Source organism: Mauremys reevesii, linkage group 1, assembly GCF_016161935.1.
Source record: "Mauremys reevesii isolate NIE-2019 linkage group 1, ASM1616193v1, whole genome shotgun sequence".
In the NCBI taxonomy this organism is placed as follows: Eukaryota; Metazoa; Chordata; order Testudines; family Geoemydidae; genus Mauremys; species Mauremys reevesii.
The window spans coordinates 215,760,283-215,783,380 of record NC_052623.1 but is presented as its reverse complement, the minus strand read 5'-3'; the positions used below and the strand labels follow the sequence as shown (position 1 = coordinate 215,783,380).

The 23,098-nt window shown below is 44.6% G+C and overlaps 1 protein-coding gene across 7 annotated transcripts; it reads right to left on the bottom strand.

Annotated features, from left to right (window-relative positions):
* Positions 1-1,944: 1,944 nt before the first annotated feature.
* On the bottom strand, positions 1,945-18,400 carry TMEM139 (transmembrane protein 139). 7 transcript variants are annotated; one of them, XM_039539394.1, is made up of 6 exons: positions 18,355-18,400; positions 11,289-11,506; positions 9,833-9,961; positions 7,975-8,383; positions 5,324-5,632; positions 1,945-3,603 (listed from the first exon to the last, which is right to left on the bottom strand). In XM_039539394.1, the coding sequence occupies exons 5-6, from the start codon at positions 5,569-5,571 to the stop codon at positions 3,189-3,191; spliced, it is 663 nt and encodes a 220-aa protein (XP_039395328.1). In that variant the 5' UTR covers positions 5,572-5,632; positions 7,975-8,383; positions 9,833-9,961; positions 11,289-11,506; positions 18,355-18,400; the 3' UTR covers positions 1,945-3,188. The 7 variants fall into 7 exon arrangements, with proteins under 7 accessions (XP_039395328.1, XP_039395308.1, XP_039395327.1 ...); XM_039539374.1 differs by having other exon boundaries at positions 11,298-11,506; XM_039539393.1 differs by having other exon boundaries at positions 7,975-8,363; positions 11,298-11,506.
* Positions 18,401-23,098: the final 4,698 nt, after the last annotated feature.

Sequence of the window (23,098 nt, the reverse complement as noted above, 5' to 3'; positions counted from 1 at the left end):
GTGATTTTATGGCCTGCATGACATGTTCTCATTCTCCAGAATCTAAACTATCATTTTTTAAAAAGAGTAAGTTTCTAGCCCTTATGGCTAGAGGGCTAACCTTCCAATGGTAAAGAGAGTGTAACCAATACAGTGGTGGGTTTCAGGGTGGTAGCCGTGTTAGTCTGTATCAGCAAAAAGAACAGGAGTACTTGTGGCACCTTAGAGACTAACAAAGTTATTTGGGCATAAGCTTTTGTGGGCTAAAACCCACTTCATCGGATACAGTGATGTCTCCTTCGGTCTTCAGACAGTTTGAAACAATGGCTTACTCCCCAGACTCTTGTTAATCTGATTAGAGAATCCGGTCTAAATCCCAATGATACTTGTTCACTGTCAACACTGAGTAGTTAATCCCTGATTATTTTATTGTGTGGGATGAGGGTTAAGGTGGAAGTGGAGTAGGGTGACCAGGTGTCCCGATTTTATAGGGACAGTCCCGATTTGAGGGGCTTTTTCTTATATAGGATCCTATTGCTCCCCACCCCCGTCCTGATTTTTCACACTTGCTGGCCCTCCTAAAGTGGAGCCCACTGAGGTAGGAAATGGGAGCAGCACTGAAGAAGGAAATGCAGAGAAAAGGACAAAGGAACTCAGAGACAGGGAAGGTGGGGAGAAATAGAGAAAGGAGGATGGGAAGGAAGAGATAAAAGGTGCAGAGATAGTAGTGGTCCAACCGGGCGCAGGTTTCCTTCCCCAGTGGTGAATGTGATGATAAGACACTGAACAAATTAGAAATAATCACTGAATATTTAGTTACTATCTAAAGGCCATATTCTCCCCTTGATCTCTGTACAAACCTTGCATTGTGGGGATATATAGTCCTGAATTATAGCCTGGAACAGAGCAGAATTAAACATGGAATTTGGTTCTTTCCTCCAAATATGTTTGATACCCCTGCTTAGGGTGACCATGTTTCCCAAAGGGAAAATGGGATATTGCGTTGGGCTAGCCCAAGCCATCCTCTCCCTGACCCCCATGCAGGGCTGGCCTGAGCCACTCACCCGAGCCCTGCTTCCTCCCCCTCCCTCTCCGCCTCCTCTCCCCCCCCCCATGCAGGGCTGAGGTTGCTGCTTGCCTGAGCCCTGCCTCCCTCCCTGCACAGGGCTAGCGTGGTTCCTCCACACGCCACTTTTTTGACAAAAGTGGGCATTTGCCCCATTTTTTCTTGCCAACTGAGCAAGTGAGCAAGAGCAAACAGGACAAATGCTCACTTTTGCCCCAAAAACTCAGGAGGGCCGGAACTGGGCTTAAAAAAGGGACTGTCCCAGCCAAAACGGACATATGGTCACCCTACCCCTGCTGCTGGCCATGATACCTCATTGTTTGATCCAGGGTTCATTCCTTTAGTCCACTGTGCTTTGCAGTGTGCATCTGGGATTCTTGTTCTAGATTATACTGCTTCATTCTTTATGTCCCTCTATGCCACTTCTGCCAGGAGGGACCATTGCAGTATTGTTTTGAACATGCAAAGGATTCCAGTAGAATCAAAAGCTTTACTTCAGAATTCCTAGTCTGGTTCAAGAAGTGGTAAGATAGACTTGCTACTGTTTTAAGTATGAAGAGTACAACCCCTCTTCCCCCACCCCACCCCCCGCAATAGTGCCTCTGTGGGAAATAGAATTATATTTCAAGGCCAAAAGAGACTGCCATATTGCATCCGACGAAGTGGGTATTCACCCACGAAAGCTCATACTCCAATACGTCTGTTAGTCTGTAAGGTGCCACAGGACTCTCACACTTTTTTCTCCCCATCCATTGTCTTGTAAGCTGTTTGGGACAGCAACTGTCCTTTGCTATCTGTTTATCAGTGCCTAGCACAATGAGGTTCTGATCTTGGTTGGGACATGTAGCCATTACTGTAATACCAATAACATTTAATAAGAAGTCACTGGGAAGTGAAGCTTTGGCTGAAACACACTTAATTGTATTTTTTAAAAATCGTAAATCAACAGCACTAAAAAATACAAGTTAAAAAAATATATAAATGCAAGACTGTAGTAAGCTGGAACCCAGATTTTGGTTATTCTCCAAGGATGCAGGGCAACTTGGGCTCCTGCAACTGATGCAGCTGCACTGGGCTCTGGCCTTCAGTGACTCCAGTATACTTTTTGCAATCAGTTCCACATCAGACCCATCTGATTCTGGTCCCAGCCGTTCATGGCAGACAGTTAACTCCCTTCATTCCTTCTCCCAGCTTCCTCTAAGACAGTTGTTTCTTCTCCATCTTTTGGCTCCATGGAGAGAAGGCAAAAAAAAAAAAAAAAGCTGTGTGGCCCCATAAATAGCTTTTCAGAAGGGGATGCAGACAGACAGGGACTTTGTGGGCATGCAGAGGGAGTTGGATGGGGCCTCACACTTGTTAAGTAATGTAGGACCCTATAAAATGTAGGGCTGTCTCTACAAGGCTGTGGATGTCTTTGGTATCTGCTGGTGAGTAGTCACTCATTTCTGTTTATCATCTAAGACGACCCTGGTTCTGAACAATCCACTTTAAGGGATAGTTTCTAACTCACAGCCCATCAGTTAATGTATTGTTTCTGGAAAAACCCAAAACTTCATTTCTGAGGAAGATGCCAAGACAGCGTGAAATCTAAGGAATAATCCAGGACATTGGCAAATATGTGTGTGTTTGAGGATAGTTGGTAAGTGGGTGGACATTCATGTGTGCGGGGAGAAGTACACAATACATATGTGTGTGTAGGAAGTATTAAGAGTGTTTGTGCAGGGAGTAGCAGATAATGTGAGTATGTGTATGAGAGAGGGAGTCAGTGTGTGTTCATGAAGGGGATAGTAAGTAGTTTGTCCATGTAGGGAGGTAATGGATAGTGTGTGTATATGTGTAGGAAATAGCAGGTGGTGTTGGAGCAGGTAGTGTATGTAGGGGGTGCAGGAGAGAATGAGCAGTATGTGTGGAGAGGTACAGAGTGTACTATGTGTAGGGTCAGGGGTCTTTTGTGCACTGTCCTCTTCACACTTACAGACTACAGCCCTGGGCTCAGTGTTCCATCTTTGCCCCACATCCTCTATTGTGGACTCCTTGGTGCTCCCATGACATGGCCCGCAGCATTGAGCTCCTTTCTCCAGTTTGTGGTGGCACTAGTTGGGTTTTGTACCTCATCCATAACAAGCAGGCGCTGTCTGTTTAATCATTGTCTTGAGGGTTGGAAAGCTTCTGCAAAGACATCATCATCATCAGTGGGACTCTCATAAGCAGGTGGTGGGGTGAGTGGCTCCAGCCGCTCCAGCCTCTCTTCAGCACCTTTGACGTCATGGATATCTGAGACAAAGCGCTGCATCCTGGGGGGCAGCACCAACCTAAGATGCAGCCTGGAGCCTGCGTCTGCCTCAGAGGCACGCCTGATGCCTGATGCCACTGAGACGCTGAAGGTCTCTGCCCCAGTTTCTGCCATACTGGGCGGCTCAATGACCACACTGTATGGTGGTGGCTCCCCCACTGTTGAGGGCACTGTGCCTGAAGTGGAGGTGATCGTCCAGACTGCTGGGGCTGGTGTCATTGTCACCACCTCCTCATAGGCTGGTGCTTCATAGGCAGCATTCACCCTACACACAAAAGATAAGGACATCGACTAAATAGGTCATCATGATGTTTATACTCTACACGGAGATAAACCCATGAGGGAGGGGATCTGAGTCCTCTAGAATGAGGGCCATGCAACAGACAATTGAATAGATCAACAGGTCAGCAGTGCTCAGATGATTCGTCCATATGGTCCTGTATGCCATGTCCTGCCACTCTAAATCAGAACACTGGTCCATATAATTCAATATCCTACCTCCTGTTGTGCAGGATCCAAACAATGGTTCATTTAGCCTGGTAGTTCAACACTTGCCACAATGGCTCAGACCACCTGTCTATCTAGTCTGGTGTCCTCCTGACCCACCAACTGGTGCTCAGCTTAGCAGACATAGCAGATCTGCCAACATTTAAAATCAATTAATAGGGGTTTTTTTGGGAGAAAAAACACTGCACCTTTTAGCTCTATTGTATTATATCAGACTGGCAATGGTGGGGTTTTTGAAGACAAAGAGAGAGGAAAATAAGAAATACTGTATTTTAGTTTAAATAATAGGGACATTCTATTCCACAAAGAGTTAATAGGGGTGTTAGTTCTCCTGACAAACAGCCCTTGTCGTTTTTATCCTAGGTAACAACATTGTAGATGCAGTTCTTCCTAATAATATTTAATCTTTTTTTAACTCTCATGAGCTATTTGCCTCCAGAATACCCAGCAGCAATGAACAATAGCTGAATTTTTTTTAAATCAGTTTTTAATATGTTGCCTTTCTAATAATAAATAATCTTTTCCTCTTATACAGCATCTGAAGATCTGAAAGCATTTTACCAAGATGGATAAATTATCTCCATTTTACAGACAGGGAAACTGAGGTACAGAGAAGTTAAGGCCCAGTATGGTCTCTGTTTTAAGGGCCTAATTATAGACAATCTGGGTCTAATTTATGTAAGTGCTGAGCACCTACAACTTTAATTGAAGCCAGTAGAAGTAGTGGGTGTTCAAAGCCTCTCAAATTCAGTCCCTGTGTGTCTCAAGTAAGACAGTCAAAACACAGAGGCACCAAAAATTAGAGGCCACTTTTCTAGGGAATAATTGTCCTGGATATGAGGTTTGGAGAAGCAAGCAGCACAAACCCAGCTGAGATTCACCATAGCATTTCCCCAGCTATTTCTGTCTCCTTCCTTGTCTGGTTCATTTTGTTGCAAGACAATAGTTCTGTTCTGGCTCATTAGGAAAGAGTTGCAGGGAAGGTAGGGGTAAGACGTGATTACTCAGGGGCAGAGAAAACTGGGCTGGATCTATGTGGCCTCGGAAATGGGCTCTGAGTCAGTGAAGGGAATACCATGAATGTGATTTCTGTGTTGTACAGAATACTTAGACCTGTATTAACACAGGAGGATGGACAAGATAAGATGACCTCTAGAGCAGTGTTTCTCAACAACTGGTCCATGGACCAGCGCCAGTCGCTGAGATCTCCCTGACACAGTTTAGGAAGGCAGCAAACCAGTACCTGGTATCAAAAAAATTGAGGACCTAGAGGACCCTTCCAGCCCTACATTTTTAAAATTCTGTAACTTTGGGAACCTCCATATGGGAGGAGAAGAGATTACTGTGCCTCCTGGAATGGACTTTGAGTTTTGCCCCTTGGGAGAAGGGTAGCAGAAGAATGATGAAAGGGAAAGATTAAAATGGTTGTGGCTGAAGGAAGGGGTAAATAAAGGGAAGTAATAGATATAGTTGCTTACCCTGCCTGGCTCTGTCTCCTTGTGGCTGCCTGATTTGTATCCTGTTGGTGCCGATGCTTCAGGAAGCATTCCACAAACACACTCAGCAAGTAGCCAATCAGGCACACGCCCCCCACCCCCAGGAAGAAGAATCCAACTGGGTTGATGTTAGAGGAGATAGCCAGCATGATGACCCCAATGAGAAGTGCGGCGGTGAAGACAAACAACAAAGCTTGGCGAATGCCTCTCCAATGTGTCTCTACCCACATGGTGATGTGGATGGTGATGGCAGGCAATGGGAGAAGGCTGGGCTGCTGGGGGAATAGAGATCTGTGGAAGATATGGAGGGGTTTTGAACATGAAACATGGACCCGCAAAACATGTCAACATGGGTGTATGCCTGTGCAAATACATGCCAACACAAGGACACACCAAAATGAGAGCACACACACAAATACATGCCACCACAAGAATATGCACATGCACAACACAGGGACACGTATATAAATACATGCCAACATCAATACAAGCCAACATCGATACACATCACCATGAGGACATGCTTATGCAAATACACACCAAATGTAGGAGACACACGTGCAAACATGCCTACAGGGCAACATACACATGCACAAATATGAGGAAATTAGTGTGGACAAATGTACACATACAGACATGCAAATACTCTCCCATGAGGGCATATATACAACAAATGGACATGCAAACACAACAAAGTAACAAAAGATAATAGAATGTGGCATGTACACACTTGAATCCTTGAACACAGGAATATGAGCTGCCTGAGCATAAGCATCTGTTGTCAGATAATGTGCAACATGCAGCCATATACCTAGAGCCCTGTGTGGCTACATAATTTGTATCCACATCTGATCAGCGATCCGCAAAAAATGGTCTGTGGATATCCACATCCACAGATGTGGATATCTGCAGATATAAAGTGGATATCCACAGATTTGCAGGGCTCTACGCATACCTCATGGCTGTGACCAGACTCAGCTTTGATTCCAGCACATAGGCAAAACTCAGCACGAATCTTGGGATTTATTTTAAATGGCCCCTCCGAATTCCTTCCTGTTGGCTGGCTCCTTCCCACCTCCACGTTCCAAGTACCCCAGTTCTCCCTCCCCCGTTGACTCCCCCGTCATCTTTTCTTTGCTGCAGGAGACAGTGATGATCACTGTGTTGTGGCCTGTATGTCACGAATACCAGGGACCTCTGTTTGGTGCGGAGGCAAAGACCAGAAGTAAGGACTTGTCCCCTCCTTTCCCCCGCTTAGTGGGAAAACTCATGAGCCTACTGCAGGCAAACCTCAGGGTCAATACTTACAGCACAACAAAATTACAGTGCAAGGGCGCCCTCTATCATCTGACACTAGCACAAGTCTCCTTTAACAATTGGCCAATCCTAGGGAAACACCTGAGGGAGCCCTCTCCTTGCTTTATCCTGTTAGTGAACATTGTTCCCATAGGCCAGCCACAAGCTCATACCAGGCTAGGGAACGCTTTCCTTATGTGAAGTCAATGCTGATTGAACGTTGCTTCCGCAGCACTCCCCTGCCAGGATGTCCTGGTCTAAGACCACTCTCTCCCCATCTAAGATCACAGACTTGAGTTAACAAACACTGGACAGTTCCAGGAACATTCCACAGAGAGAGGGCCCTTGCCTCCCATGTTGCTAGTGCAGAGCCTGACACTGAATGCTGCCTACTTAGGAAATCTCCCAGACTGGGGAGAAAGGAGAGAGGAACAGAGAATAGGAAAAAGACAGAAATAGTGACACAGAGAGGGAGAGAAGTGATAGGCATACAGACCCCAACGCTGGCCATTTGCCTGAACCTATCACAGGATGTCTTTTTTGTTTTTGTAATCAAAATCAGATTTCTCTTTATTTAATGCTTACTCTTGCATTCACATAGATTATACAGATTCACACACCTTCGAACACACACGCATACAAACCACAGATATAAAAACTGAGTTACATACATACTCTCATAGGCATACACTTGCATATGCATGTATTCCCATGGCAGGTGAGTACACCCACACAGGCATGTACACATTCACAAACAGGCACACGCATGGACACGTTCATGCATGTACCCAGACATATCACAGACACATAGTAATATAGGTAGACAAACACATCTACTCCAAGCACACAAGTATTATCACTTAGATAGGCACACTCATAAACAAATGTTCATACACACACTGTGTCAAATGCCATGGCTAGATTTAAAAAAAGAGATGGATGAAATTATGAGCATTGATAGTTGTAATTATACAAACCAGACTAGGGCTAATCAAATCTTATGTTTCGAGACATCAGGGAATATCCTCATAACATTTGCCTTTCTCTGACGCACCTAGTGTGTGCACTGTTCCAGTGGGGCTAACCCTGTGAACCTACTTATGTGTACACTCTTACACTCTCTTTTACACACCTCCCTCCCCTCCCCTCATAGACAAATACACAGCTGTGGTATGTGTACAGTTATACCTATGCACATCTGCACTCCTGCAAGCACATATGCACATTCATACACATTGATACACACGGCAGTCACACAGACACACATTCTCCAGCTGCCTCCATCAAGACAGTCCCTTGCAGCAGCCTTTGTGCCATCACTTTCAGCATGCACTCACCAGAGAGAGCCTTCTGGAGCCAGTACCAGCCATGTCCTCTTGCCTTCTCTCTTCATCCCAAGGAACGATCTGTAAGCCTCTTTTGAATCTATTCCTTGCCTTTCTCTCCCTGACCTGAGGAAGAGACACTACCAAAAGCACTTCCTTCTCTTCCCTTGACTCCTTTCACACTCCCAAGGGAGCTCTTTATATGCTAGTGAGCAGTGAATGTGGGAAGGTAGCAGACCACAGGGAAACCTTGTTACAGTAGCCTTGACTCCTTTTTCGAAGCACCGAATCCAAAGTTTCACTTCTCTGTGGTCGTCTATTTTCTCCTTTTTCTCTCCTCTCTTCTGTGCTCCTTCTCACTCCTCTTTTCTCCTCCCCGTTCTTTCTCTTGCTGTTCTGTCCTAGCAGAGCAGGAAGCTAGCTGGGGGAAAGGGCGGGGTGTGTCGTGTGGGTGTGCTTGTGTCTGTGTTTCTGGCCCACCTCCCTCTACTAATAAACGTTCTCTCCTTTCTCAGTGAGGATTTTATTTTCTCTCCCTGCCCTTCAGAAAGGCCCCTGATCCCTATCCAGGCCCAGCCCAGAAGCACCATGGCCCATATGTAAAACTTTTATGAGCTCTATGAAAATGTAAGTTATGTACCCGCATTGGTTGCTGGGCGTCACATACTAGTTTATGCCCTTTTGGACTGTAAGAACAAAAGAGGAGAAGCAGACAATCAGGTTATTAACTCCCAGAGGGCTGAAGTGGAGTCCCTGCTATCATGGACCCATCTGGAGATCAGGAGTACAGATAAGTGGGAGGCCTGCATTGAAATCTTCCCCAAATCTAGTGATCATTTGAACCCTTAGTAAAAATCATTGTAAACTCTCAAACATGGATTTTCCACATGAATGCCCTCCAAAAACTGGCAGTTGCAAGGATCTGTCTGAACTAGGAAGCAGTCCTATTGCTAACAATGATTGTTAACAATAGTTTGCCCCTTGGACTTCCTTCAACTGGAGCTGAAAAAACATTTTGGCTGCTAGCATGGGGCCAAACCACTTTCAGCTCTTTTAGTTTTTGTGGACTGAGGCCTGATTGTCCTCTGACTTACACCTGTAGGAGAACTCCATTGAAGTAAATGGATTTATATCACTGTAAAGAAGGGACAATCAGGCTTTGGTTTCTAGCACACTTTTTGCAAGGTTTCCATCTACAGTAAAATCTTGGTGAAGCATGACATCTAGGGCTTGTTTACAACACAAATGATGCATTATTGACAGTGATTGTCAAGGACAGGTGTAGTGCTGAATGCAGTTTAGCTGCAGTATAGACAAGGATAAACGAATTTGAGCATTGTTTCAGAAACCACGTCAGCACAGTGGAATATGTGCACTGTAGACAAGACTTGGAGATGACTCTCTGTCTCCCCTGCTGTGCCTTCACTAGAGACGTGAACCATTGCTAAGCACCAACAGGGCATTGCACCCACACTGGTGGAGCTTTGGAATTTTGTCCCCCATGTACACAAGTGCTCTTCTACAGCATTGCAGTAATATTGCTTTCTAAGTGCTTATCCCACAATTCCTGGCACAGCTCCCAGAAGTAGTGGATTCTAGGAGATTTTGAAAGGTCTTCTGGAATTCTCAGGAATTTGGAAATTATGGGAAAAGAGGTCAGAGTCCCAGAATTCCCTGTGAAGCTCCCCAAAGTCCTATAATTCCTTTGGTGCCAGTGCCAGTGCCAGGAGGTTCATGGATATGTACATAGGGCAACCAGGAAAAATGGATGATATCAGGGTTTCCAAAAATTCTGGACTTTTCAATAGTGGATGATGCTGAACTCTCTTCCCACTAAACAACCGTGACATTAGTGGCCCTGCATACTCACTAGTGCCATGGCTTGTGCAGTCTTGTCTTGACTACTCAAACCTGGGGAGAAGAAGATTCATCTATACACCAAGCAGATCCAGGATTGTGTTTTTCGGAGACTGAATATGAGCTGGAAATGGCTCTGGACCTGTAGTGAATTTTCAGCAATTAAGGTTGTCATTATCATATCTGCTTTCTGTATTGTGCATTTTGATGTGAAAAGTACACAGACACTTTTATGTTAAAAACATGCTTTGTTATATACTTTAACACACTAGCAGGCTGGCTGTAGACACCATAAAAACCCTTTGGACAACGGCAATGTTATTGTTATAGATTGGGTTAAACCTCTTTGAAACTGGTGGATGAAAGAATAACTCCTCATTCCTGACAAATGTAAGAAACAATTACGTTTCTTTATGGAACCAGATAGCTGAAATAATAGGGACCTCCACCCAACACAAAGCCACATGCAAGGCTGGAGCAGAAGCTGTACTATACAGCCCAGTGGGGTTCCTCTGTGATCTAATAAACTCAGGAGCAGGGAATTGATTGGCTTGGAGCGATGTGGCTATGTTAATGAGAGAGAAGCAGAAAAAGAGAAACACCAGACAAGCATCAGAAAGCCAAAGATACAGCCAGGACAAACTGGGGATTTAGGGATTGGTCCTGCTTTGAGCAGGGGATTGGACTAGATGATCTCTTGAGGTTCCTTCCAACCCTAATAATCTATGATTCTATGATTCTATGAAACACTTGAAATGTGGTCCTGAGCAAAAGTATAGAGAGAGCACGCATTTGGGCTAAGTGCTGGCTAACATGGGGCTTGGTGCAATGAGAAAATACATTGATTCCTGCTGTGTTCAGGGAAACAGCACCTTTACATTCTTTGTAAAGAAAATGGATTGCACCAAAGAAATACCTGAATCCAACTTTAATTTCTTCTTCTAATAACCCACTCAACCCTGAATTTTGGCTAGCCATTTGTTCCAAAAAGAATTAAAAGTAGAATAAATATTTCTTCTTCCCTTTTTTCTGGTGATGAAGGTGAACGCCTGGGGAAAGTTTGGGAGGGAGCAGGAAAATAAAGGGCAGGCTAATATGATGAATTACCTAGATTATTAAGAGCATTGGGTACAAAGAGTTGATGCAAGGGCCAGTTGCTGTGTTAATGCTCTTGTTAACTATTTTTTAAATAGTCATTATGCTGCTCCACTGGAATTCTCTGTGCTTCCTAGGTTTCTCCCTCTTGGTCATTAGGTATTCCTGCATTCATTCTTCGTCCTCCTACTGATATTGTTCCTGTCTTTCTAACAGTGTTTCATGCTTTTCCAAGGTGAACCTCATCCTACGTGTAACTTACTGGTCAGTGTGTGGTCTGTGTCCTGCTCTGAGCCCAAACAACAGGGGAGGTGAATCTGTTACGGCGCTCAGTTTGAGAGCCTGGCTCTTTAACGCAAGCTATACAGACTCACTATTGTTACCTCTGGAGATCCCCAGTTCAGTCCTCAGGGTGCTGGCCAAGATGGTGGCCATCACTTATGGTCCTCAAGGGGGTATGTTTGCTCTGAGTTCCTATTCATGTCCATGTGCAGTTCCATGAGAAGGCCCTCAAAATGATTAGGCTGCCATGATCAAGGAACCAGCCTGCCTGGTCCTACCAGAAGGCCCACCATCTGGGACAGACACTGTACTGGGAAACAGGAAACAGCAGCATTATAACCAGAGCAATTGCCCATACAGTCCTTGATATACCAAAACATGAGATAAAATTAATGCTTTTGTTCATTCTTTGAAGGCTAGCTCCTTCAAGAGCTGAAAATGGGGAAGACATACAATTAGAATCCTTATACACCAATTAAAAAAGTAAGATGTGGTGAGGGAGCTTATTCAATAGCAGAATAGGCAGGCAATGAAAAAGCAAGAGAGTGGGATGCATGTGGTGGTCATTGCAAATGGGGTCACAAGGGGTTGCTTACTAGAAGCAAACAGGACCTTAGAAAATACCTGTTAGGAATCTCAGCAAATGAAAGAAGGGGGCCGTCAGGGAGTTAAAAGCTGGGTACATAGGCATTAGTTATTGGAGGAGAGGCTATATTAGATTTTGGGATAAGTGGAGAGCAATTTGCCTTGCCTAAAAATGTAATAGTGAGATTGGCTGACTTGTTTTATGAAAGATTTCTGGATATTGGCATTGAAGATCAGGGTCAAATAAAGGCTAGAATTAAGAGATCTCTCTGCTAGATTGTTGTTTTTATCTCACTAGTCATGGCCTGTGTTACTTGCACATCAGTTTAATCAATATCTGCTATATAGAGTATTCATGGAATTACATAAATAGCTGGACTGAATCTGCTTAGGACTGACTGTCATGCATTCACGAGGCAGGTTGTAATGCAATTGTAAATACACAGTCGTTTCTGTTGCTGCTGATGGCTGGCATATGGACTCAGAAATACAAAGCAGTGTAAATATTTTGACTATAATAGCCAACACAACTTCTTGCAATAAAATGCTCCTATTTTTTGCCTCTTTACGTGATGATTTGGTGTTACTTTTGGCATTTTTCCTCATTTGTCTGCCCTTTAGAATCTCTCCATGTGGCATGGCTCAGCCAGCTGCTGTGGACTGAGCTGGTCACATCAGCATGACTGGGAATAATGGACCAAATTGGGAAGTCCCTGGAAATTCCAAGACCTGGGGATTTAAAAGGGGACAGGATGGGTGGGAAAGAAAAGGCTTTGCAGGTGGTTAGTACAGTGACCATGAAGGAAGAGGGTGTTATGTGCAGGGGGAGACATGGACACCTCGCATGTGAAGCTGTATCTAACCTTTCATGGACACAGGGGCGGCTCTATGTTTTTTGCTGCCCCAAGCATGGCAGTCAGGTGGCTTTCAGCAGCATGCCTGCGGGCGGTCCACGGTCATGCGGATTTGGCAGCATGCCTGCGGGAGGTCCACCAGTGCCGTGCCATCGGCGTACCCGCCACTGAATTGCTGCCAAAGCCACGGGACCGGCGGACCTCCCGCAGGCACACCGCTGAAAGCTGCCTGCCTGCCGCCCTAACAGCGCCCGGCAGGCTGCCCCCCATGGCTTGCTGCCCCAGGCACGCGCTTGCTGCACTGGTGCCTAGAGCCACCCCTGCATGGACACTAATGGCAGTGTTCGTGGAATCTGGAAATCTCCACCTCATCCCACCCCACCCCCAAAGTCAGCAAACTCAGTCCTCATTAATATGCTTTACAATAAAAAGCTACATATCTGCTGCAGAGGGTCCATCATTCCCAGATTCCTCCTCTTTGTGATAAATTGGCTTCGCTGCACTGTACACTCTTGCGATCTCCCCTTCCCCTCCCACCCAGAACTCCTGTAATCCTGGCAAGATACTAGGTATCTTCTGATGTGGCTCCTTGGTCCCCAGTTTTCCTGATTGGAGGTGTGGGGGGTGTTTTCTTTCCCCTGCTCCTGGCCTACCCCATGGCTACATCTCAAGGCACTTTGGGGCTGTCTAAGCATCTCCGGCTGGGTGAGAAGAGAGTCCTGATGGACTGTTTAAGTTAATCATAAAATGGGCAGAATTCCTATGAAGAGCTGGACTGATTATTCTTGGCCTTGCTATATTGTACTTTAAGGACTTTACTGTTCTCACAGCATGAGCTTGGCCAGGATATTGCTAGTTACAAGGCTCAGATGGGTCTGGATCTCCTCTTCTCAGGGCCCAAATGTCAGCGGGCCAGCCGGAAGCCTGTTCACAAAAAGGTCTCGTCTGAAACATGCGGTAATGGCAATCAAGAGCATGACTAAAACAAAGTTGATCATGGTGGACGTGCCATTCTGGCAGAAGAAATTGCACATTGTGGACAAAGGTTCCAGCTGACTTCTATGGTGTGTGCAGAGCTATTTGTACAGGTAAGTGGCATCCAGCCAGGCAGGTCTGTGTACAGTGGAGTGCAGCAAAAAGAGCAGGCAGACCGCCTCAGCAATGAGAGGTGCAGTGTGGAGCAGTGTTTGCCCCACATGCTATTCTGTCTGCAATTTTTGTCCACACTGAAACTGGCACCACACAGACTAACATGATTGCTAGCCTTGTTGGAATCAATTCTAATTGATACACATGTCAACTGTTGGAACCCTTTCAGTGTATGGTCACCAAGTGTGGTAGAGGCAAGCTCAGGTGATCGCACATTTCTTTAGTGTAGACAAGACTATCACTTCTCTCTCTCTTGCTCTCAGTATCTCTGTCTGTCTTTATGTCATTCTTTCAGTCACTGGATAGTAATTCACCTCTTCTCTGTTTCCTCTCACCCTCTAATTTTCCCCCGCCTCTTGTCCAGATTGCTATTAATAAACCTGCTCTTTGCAGCAAGCTCTCTTATCAGAACAGTCTGGAAGAACTTGCTCTGCTCCCTAGGGAGATGCTGCTGGCATATGTCATAGATTCCATGATGCCATTAATCCCTATATAATTAGAAGGGTTAATGTCACTGATGGTATGTAGAAAGAAATTACAGAAAGCCGGAGCAACCACCTATGGGACCCATGCATGGCCAGAGGGCCTAGATCCCTTCTTTCTGTTCAAGGCCGCCCAGAGGATTCAAGGGGCCTGGGGCAAAGCAATTTGGGGGGCTCCTTCCATAAAAAAAAGTTGCAATACTATAGAATACTATATTTTCATGAGGGCCCCTGTGGGGCCCAGGGCCTGGGGCAAATTGCCCCACTTGCCCCCGCCCCCCCGGGCGGCCCTGTCTCTGTTCTGCTGAAATCCTGGGCATTCTCTGCTCTGGGAACACACCCCTTTACTACTCTCACAGGTCCTGCCAAGTCAGCCTGAGGGAAGGTGACTTTGCTTTTCCTTATCAGTTTATGATCCATAAGTCATGGGGCAGCAGATGAGGTAGCAGACATGGTAGTACCATGTGGTACGCCCCCCTCTAGGCTATCCTGAGTGAATGGGGTGGGGGGCAGAGTCCCAACTACATTATGCTACTCCTCCTCAGCACTTTAGAGAAGCATGTGGATTGTCAGTTGTGCTTGAGCTGTAGCCTGTCAGAGGCTGACTATTCACTTTTCTCCTAGTAGCTGGCAATCTCCTCCCTGTCCTCTGACTCACTCCAGTACCTGTGGGCTATGTATACACACCATAAACTCACCTCCTTAGGCAGCGAGTTATATGGGCCCGTGATGCTCGTGTTCCCCCATATTCAGGAAAGTGGGCCCAGGTCCACCAATGTTTGGGCTTATATTTTCAGAGCCATCCCATCCATAGGATGGACCGGGGCAACCATCCCGGGCCCCATGCTTTGAGAGGCCCCGTGCTTCAGGAGGACATGGGGTCCAGTGCGGCCTGGGGGGCTAGTGGAGGGCCTGGTGCTGGCAGCAGTGAGTAACCCAGCCCCAGCCCACCCCACTCCATTCCATCCCACCCCACCTCTTCCCATCCTTGCCACCCTGTATCCCTGTATCCCCCTGAAGTGCAAGGCCCCCCCAAAGTACATCCTATGGAAGGGATGGCTCTGCTTGGACCCGTTCTGGGCACCACCAAAAATTATACAAACCTTGCACCCATGCTCACCTCTCTGGGTGGTTCCTGGACCCTTTTTGGCAGGGTCAAAGTCAGGCCATGGAAACAGAGCTATCCTCTATGTTCCTACTATATAACAGTTAAAGCACATTGGGAGGGGCTGTAGTGTTGCAGAGGACACCTGCACTCCTGCTGCTGGAGCCTCACCAGTTTTGGGGATACGCAGAAAGAGAGAGATTGCTCAGACAAATGGAAGCATTGCATTCCTAACAGAATTCCTCAAGCCTGCACATGCAGAGTTGCATTTGAGGTGAGGAGTTGCTCCAGAATTTCAGGTCTTGAAAAGGAACTAATTAACCAAGACAAAAGGTTTCCAGTAATCCTCAATATTTATCCACCCCAAGCATTCAAAATTCACAAGTTAGGCCCCAAAATCATGAAAACAGCCCCCAAATTGTGAGATTTTACAAAAATAATGACTATTGAGTTCTTTTTCTTTGCATTCTGGTTTCCTAGCCTCTAGGATACATTCAGGTCACATTTTCAAGCTTTTCTCTACACCAAAGAAATCTAGAAACTTTTTTCTTTTAATAAAAGCTGAGATTCTCCTGTAACCTCTGAGTTCCAGGAACAGGGCTCTCAGAGAGAAACAAACAAAATATCAAAGACTTGTGATAAAATTATGAGTGCTGGCAACACTGTTTGTCCTAGTAATGACCCGTCAGAGCCCAGTGGCACCATGGGGTGAAGGGGATATGTACAGATATGGATTTTAATATAGAGCCAAACATGAGCACACTGGAGAGGGGCTTCCCCTCAGGGAAAAGTCAAGTAGAATTGGATATGGATAAAACCAGTGAGCGTCTACAGACACTACTCTAAAATCCAACACAATTTAAAAGAGAATAAGATCCTTTCATAGGCTCTTATGACCACTCCATGAGAATTCTAGAGCAAGAACAATAATATTTAAGTTCTATAGGAATCTTTAGAAAACCCATAAAAAGGGTCCCATTTTCTGTTAAATTCTATAGGATTTTTCCCTAATACATTTGTGCCAGAATCCCAAAATGAAAAGGAACTGGTGGGAAAATAATCCCTTGAACAGATATCCAGGATTCAGAACTAACATCTCTGGACCCAGACAAAGTCTCTTTGTTTTACTTTTTATTATGTTTTAGCTGTCTGTGGCACTTCAGGCTCTAATCACAATAGTGTCGAGGTTCCCGTTTAAAAGAACATGGATTACAATAGATTATGAGCCAGGCTTTCTGAACAGAACAATGGTGTGCTTCCAAGTGTACCATATGGTGTATGCAGACTGGCTGGGTGCTGTATGAAGTGCACAGGCCACATCCAACGTGTCAATGTCTTCCTTCACCCCTGTCTAGGGACACCGACTATCAACACCTAGTGGTCTTTCTCATCTAGTGAAACAAAGGCACCCAACTTTTGGGGCCTGTGTTTCTACTCCTGGGTAGAATGCTGCAGTTGCCTTGGCTTCTGATGCTGGCCTGGAGCTACTGGTGTGATGCTGAGAATGGAGCGGAAACCTGATGCCAGGGTAGGAGAAGAGGATGGAGGAGGACAGCAGGGAACCAATGTCAGGAGAGCTGGAGGGGACCCCTTGCTAGAAGATGGTACAAAAGGAAGGAAGAATGGAGTGCTGTGGGAGGAACAAGAGGAAATATTGTAGGGGAGGAAGAAGGAAGGTTAATTGAGGAGGGAGAAAGCAGATAAGGGAGACACATGGTATATCTACACAAGTGCTAAAGTGGCACAGCTGTAGCCTAGACACTTACTATAGTAATGAAAGGGATTTTTCTTCAAGAGGCCATAGGTGAAACAGTGGAGAATTCTTCTGTCAACCAAGTTGTGTCTACAGTGGGGGTTAGGTCAGCATAGTTATGTCATACAGGGCATGAAGTATTTTACAGCCCTGAGTGATGTAGCTAGTTCAATCTAAATTAGGTATGTAGAATCATAGAATATCAAGGTTGGAAGGGACCTCAGGAGGTCATCTAGTACAACCCCCTGCTCAAAGCAGGGCCAATCCCCCAGACAGATTTTTGCCCCAGATCCCCCTCAAGGATTAAACTCACAACCCTGAGTTTAGCAGGCCAATGCTCAAACCACTGATCTACCCCTCTCCCTGGTGTTGTTACAACAATGTTGGTCCTAGGATAGTATATAGACAAGGTTGGGGGGGTAATATCTTTTATTGGACCAACTTCTGTTGGTGAGGAAGACAAGCATTCAAGTTTATGCAGAGCTCTTGAGTTCTGTGTAGAACAGCTCTGTGTAAACTCAAAAGCTTGCCTCTCTCACCAACAGAAGTTGGTCCAATAAAAGATATTACTTTACCCACCTTGTCTCTTTAAGTTTTAGGTGCAGACCAAGCCCAACTGTGGTGACACTAGGCAGCACAGGCTGCCTTGTCACTCTGTGAGCCAGAGAGAACTATAAGGTCTGTCTGTGTCCCACAGCCCCAAAAGAGAATAGCTTTTGCATTCATAAGAGTCCTGTCTCTTCTCTGTCAGAAATAACACAGATATCCCCTTACAGTTACAAGAATCCCCAACTGTTTTACAAACACTGTGTACCAGCATAATCACCCACCCCTAAAATGCTGCCACCTCTGGGGTGGAATGCCACAGGTATCTAACAATTTACAGTAACAGTAAATAACATCTTAAGGCAGGGAATAAAAAAGGATGGGGGGCAGGTTAGGAATGCAGAATGTCATTATCAGAGCTAGAATTTAGCCTAGATCTCTTTAGTTTGTGGGATCACACACTATCCCTGCCCAGAGGTGCTATGGGGAATGAATATGGGCCACATTATATCAGCTAGAAATTGAAACTCCATATTTGGCAATATTAAGGGTAAGATAAACAGCCCCACTGAGCTCTGATCCTGCATCAGAAATGTTACAGTGTTTGTCCCTTGCTCTTGAGCAAACTCAAACAAGTTTGCAAAGTTTATTAATGCCTTAAACAACTGAAATATAAACACTCACCCCACTAGGACTCTAAATCAGTGACTCTCTTGCCTAGGGTGCTGCCTTACTGGATTGTTATCAGTAGCTGACAGGCTGATTTACTACCTGGGTGGGCTGATTAATTAATTAGTTAATGATTGAACTCTGCTTTGAAGTTGTAGAGCACTATAATATTAGTGATAATGATCATTTATGGAGTGTTGTACACTTTACAGATATAGTGCAGAGTGAGGCATATTCCCTGCCCTAGAGAGTTCACAGGCTGAGGCCTTACTTTCAAAGCTAAAAAAAGGGACATTTTATACTTTGGGGTAAATAACACATGTGAACTATCCTGAGGTAAAAGCACAGCGAGGACAGGCCACTTTAGTTTTACTGTGAGGTAAACTAGATGAGGTCAACCCCAAACAGGGGTACAGGGATGACCTTGGTGAATTGACCTGGTGGTAAAATGAAAGTGCTTGGTCTTCCCTTTGTTTTTATTTCAGGATCGTTACCTGAGGTAAAAAACACACACCTTTTGTTTAGCAGTGAAGACAAGGCCTAAGGCAGGTGAGACAAAGACAGAGAAGCAGGCAATTCAAGTAAGGGAGGGTGTGGAGTGATTACTGATGAGGACAACAAGGTAGGAAAGATTCTTGGAAAAAGTACATTTTAAACACTGGCTTCACTTGAAAAGTGAGTCTGTAAAAATAGCACCTTCTGGCCTACTAGACCTTCTCCATTCAGAGTTGCCGGGCTTAGTGACCACAATAAGTTTTCCCTGCTTCTTACTCCTATTTGTTTGTGTGCCTTGCCAGCACTGCTCAGAAAGACGAAGATGAAGCCTATTCCTTCCCATGCATCATCAACTGAATTGATTTCTATATTCCAGTCAGTTGCAGCTGTGCAAATAGGACTCCTGAGGGGTCACTGGGGGCAGAGTTTATTATTGATCATGATGCACAGTTGGGAAGAACCTAACTTGAATCTCAGTTCCTTGAGGCAGTTTGCAGGTTTGGCAGTTAGAAAAATGTTTTATCTCCCTCCCTGTAAAGTGAACACATTTGATCTGGGGTAATTGAGACCCAGTAAACAGGAAGTCAATGAATTCCCATTTTTACAATCACTTTCAAAGCAGAGCTGCACTTCCTTAATACTGGCATTTTCTGACTTTGAGTGCTGTTACCTTTGCAGCCTGAATGTTCTCTTAACATTGGGTTTGTTCTATGGTTTGTAAAGCTCTTCGTAATGAAAGGTAATGCACATACAGATTAAATATTTATATTAATTATTATTATTACTGTAGAAATAAGGAAATGGCCCTATCTCACTGGGCTATCGCCTTCTCTCTGTGTTTGTCCAGCAGCACCCAGCTCTTTACTACTTCTACAGTTTCCATCACCTTGGCAGGGGTCCACTGATGTTTACAGTTCCACACATTTCTTTAGGCCCCGACACACATTAAGAAAGAAGAAAACAGCTTGCTCATCCTTTAGCCATTACAGTTCCTTTTAGTTGCAGTTAAGGAATTGTTGGATGTTCCCTAACTAAAGGATACAGGTCATCATAGCATTGCTAATCCTCACTATTTCCATCCTTCACTGCAGTCTAGAAATTATTGGATGCTCCCTTTTCCAGCCATACCATCACTTGCACTCTACGAACTGTTGGATGTTCCCTTTCCCATCCACAGAGTTCATTGCAATCAAGCAATTATTGGATGTTCTCTGTCCTAGCAGCCCAGTTCACTACAGTCTAGCAATTGCTGAATGCTCCCTAGCCCAGCTGTTCTTTTCAGTCTAGTAAAAGTAGATGCTCCCTCTTGTGGGTGTATAATTTTAGGCAGAACAGTAGCTGCTCATATACCCTATACTACAGGGATTCTCTCCCCCCCGTGCCCAGTTTTATGAACTAGTTACCTGCAGTGTTGCCAATTTAGTGATTGTTTGGAAATTTGAATTGAAATTGAAACCTTAATACACACTTTAAAAGCATATAAAGTGTATGATACACATATTTTATCTGAAAAAGTACAATAGATTAGAAAAGTATGAACATAGACTAGCTTCCTTATACAGCTTTTGTTTTTATGACAATGTCAGTGCATTCATTTCAGTGATGTTGGCCAACCTAATAATTTCAAATTATGATTTATAAGCAAAGTCTAAATAAGCTCTCCCTGACAGCTAGTGATGAGCTGGAGGTTTGGGGGGAAAGGCTTCAGGACCAGATTATATTTACATTCACACCTAATCTACCTAGGTATCCAGCAAACAGAGCTGTGTTGCCCAAGTGATAGATTTTGGCTGGGGTTGGGTTACAAATCACTTCAATAGTGTCAGGGAGTAGCCGTGTTAGTCTGTAGCCACAAAAACAACAGGGAGTCTGGTGGCACCTTAAAGGCTAACAGATTTATTTGGGCATAAGCTTTCGTGGGTAAAAAACCCATTTCTTCAGATGCATAGAGTGGAATTTTCACTCCATGCATCTGAAGTGGGTTTTTTACCCACGAAAGCTTATGCCCAAACAAAGCTGTTAGTCTTTAAGGTGCCACCAGACTCCCTGTTGTTTTAATCACTTGAATGAGCAAGGGGAGGGGGTAATGAAATGTTGTTATTCTCATTGTATGAGTAAAAGGCAGTAGAACTGTACTTTAGCCTGTGCTGATTGAGGGCATCGAGAGAGGGTGGAGACAGGTGTTTTGCTTGATGGTTTGCCTGAGTCACAAGTACTATTTGACCTGCCCCTCTCCACTGTTTAAAGACAGAGCTGATTAGACTCCATAGATAGTCTTTTGTTTTGTTAAGTGACCACTGCAGCTGAAATCACTGATAATCAGTTCTAAGTGCTTAGACCAGCTGTGGAACAGTGTTTCTGTGGATGAGACAGCCCAGTCTGCACTAGCAGCAAGATTCCTAGCTGAAATCAATGAGAGCTCAACGGACCCTCAAGAGACTAACTTGCAGAGGTCACAGTGGCAGGTGGCAGCAGAAGGTGACTGCGCAGGGCCTTTGGCAACAGAGTGATGAAGTGAATGGTAGTACAATGAACAACAGTGGCCAGAGTGAACAGTGAGCAGCTGGAGGAACGAGCAAGGTGCCTTCTTGCCCCACACCTGGGAGGTGATCTCATGTGGACAACACCGGTCAGTGTTAATGAGGCTGTTAAGAATGCTGGAGACACAACACAGTTCATACAAACAAACATGGGTGTGGCATCATACTTTCTATTTAAGCAAGAGATACCACACACTACAAGCTGGAGGCCAATGTTAAGTGCATTGTCTCTTGTTCATTCTGAAGTTGAACACTGGTTCCAAAGAAGACCAGCAAATGTTCACTATCTTTGTGTACATTATCTTGATGTCAGGGATAGGCCAATAGTTGCATTTCTAGATGTTCAAGTTATAGAAGACACATCGGCTGCATCTATGACAACCCACATCTTAGAAGAGTTCAATGCTTGTCAGTTGGACCCCAAACAGATGGCTGCTTGTGCATTTGATGGAGCTGCAAACTTCTCTGGAAGACATTGTGGAGTACAAGCTTTGCTCAGAGAAAAGTGTAACCCTAATCTCTCCTATACACACTGCAGAGGCCATCTACTCCAACTAGCGCTAGTACGAGCTGCAGACTCTTCAAAAGACATTTAAAAAGCTATAAATTGAATGTTTTCATTATATTCTTTTTTTCAGCAAGAGTCCAAAAATATTGAATATCTTGGAAAATATAGAAGATACACTGGGACTGAAGTTCAAATTAGTCCAACCTGGGAAAACCCTCTGGCTTTCTCATGAGCGATCCTTGGCTGTTGTCTTAAAATTACTCCAGCCATTATTACTGACTTTGGAAAGTATCTACCAAGATGGGATGGACCTAAGTAGTGAGGCTGGTGGATTACTTTTGCTACTACATTCAGAGAAGACTCTTGTCATTCTCTCTCTTGTAACTCTACTGTTGAAACCACTTGGGTCATTACATAATGCAATCCTGGCATCTGCTACAACAGTAGTAGATCTTTGTCCAGCAATAGAAGCTACATTTGGATCAATCAGAGAGCTATCCATTGAAAAGATACTGGAAGAAGCAAAGACTTCAGTCCAGAAGTTAACTAATGAAGGCATTTATATTGAATCCTTAAGTGAAGAGGACAAGAAGTGTTTCTTAGGACAACTGAAAAAGTACACAGACTTCATTCTTTAAAATATACAACAGTGACTTCTAGCTTCTACTCAACCTCTACGTAGCTTTTACAGATCCCTGTCCTATAGAACACCGACAGTTGAGTGGAGTGAGGCACTACCAGCAATGGGGCTGCCATGTGCTCAGAACAGAACAGAGAATTCTAACACAGAGTAGAATATCATATGACAAATGAATGAAGATTTGACTTCAACTTCTTTTTTATCATCACTAGTGGCTCGACCCGATCTTTATGCTATATTTCCTGGGATGAAAGAAATAGGAATTCATCTCTTGCTACTCCCAGTCACAACAGCTACAGCTTGAATGTTCTTTTTCATCATTGAATAGAATTTTGTGTTCTGAAAGAAGTCACCTTCTGCCTGATCATGGGAATGAACTAATGAGCATATCAATTGAAGAAATGGAAGGTCCGGACACACGAGAAGCCACCAAAGATGAACACGTTGCATTCAAGAAGTTCATTAACAGAGTTGTGCAAAATTATAACAAGAAACAAAGAAGGTTGTAGATATAGTGCTTCATAGAAGGCTTGAGTAGCCAACTTTAATTTGTGTAATGATTTTAAAACCTGAGTT

Bases quoted from the DNA above. Each gene is read 5' to 3' on its own strand.
- TMEM139 (XM_039539394.1), bottom strand. From the start codon at position 5,571: ATGTGGGTAGAGACACATTGGAGAGGCATTCGCCAAGCTTTGTTGTTT. The intron at 3,604-5,323 runs GTAAGCAACTAT...TTTTGTGTGTAG, and splicing joins AGGAGACAGAGCCAGGCAGG to GGTGAATGCTGCCTATGAAG.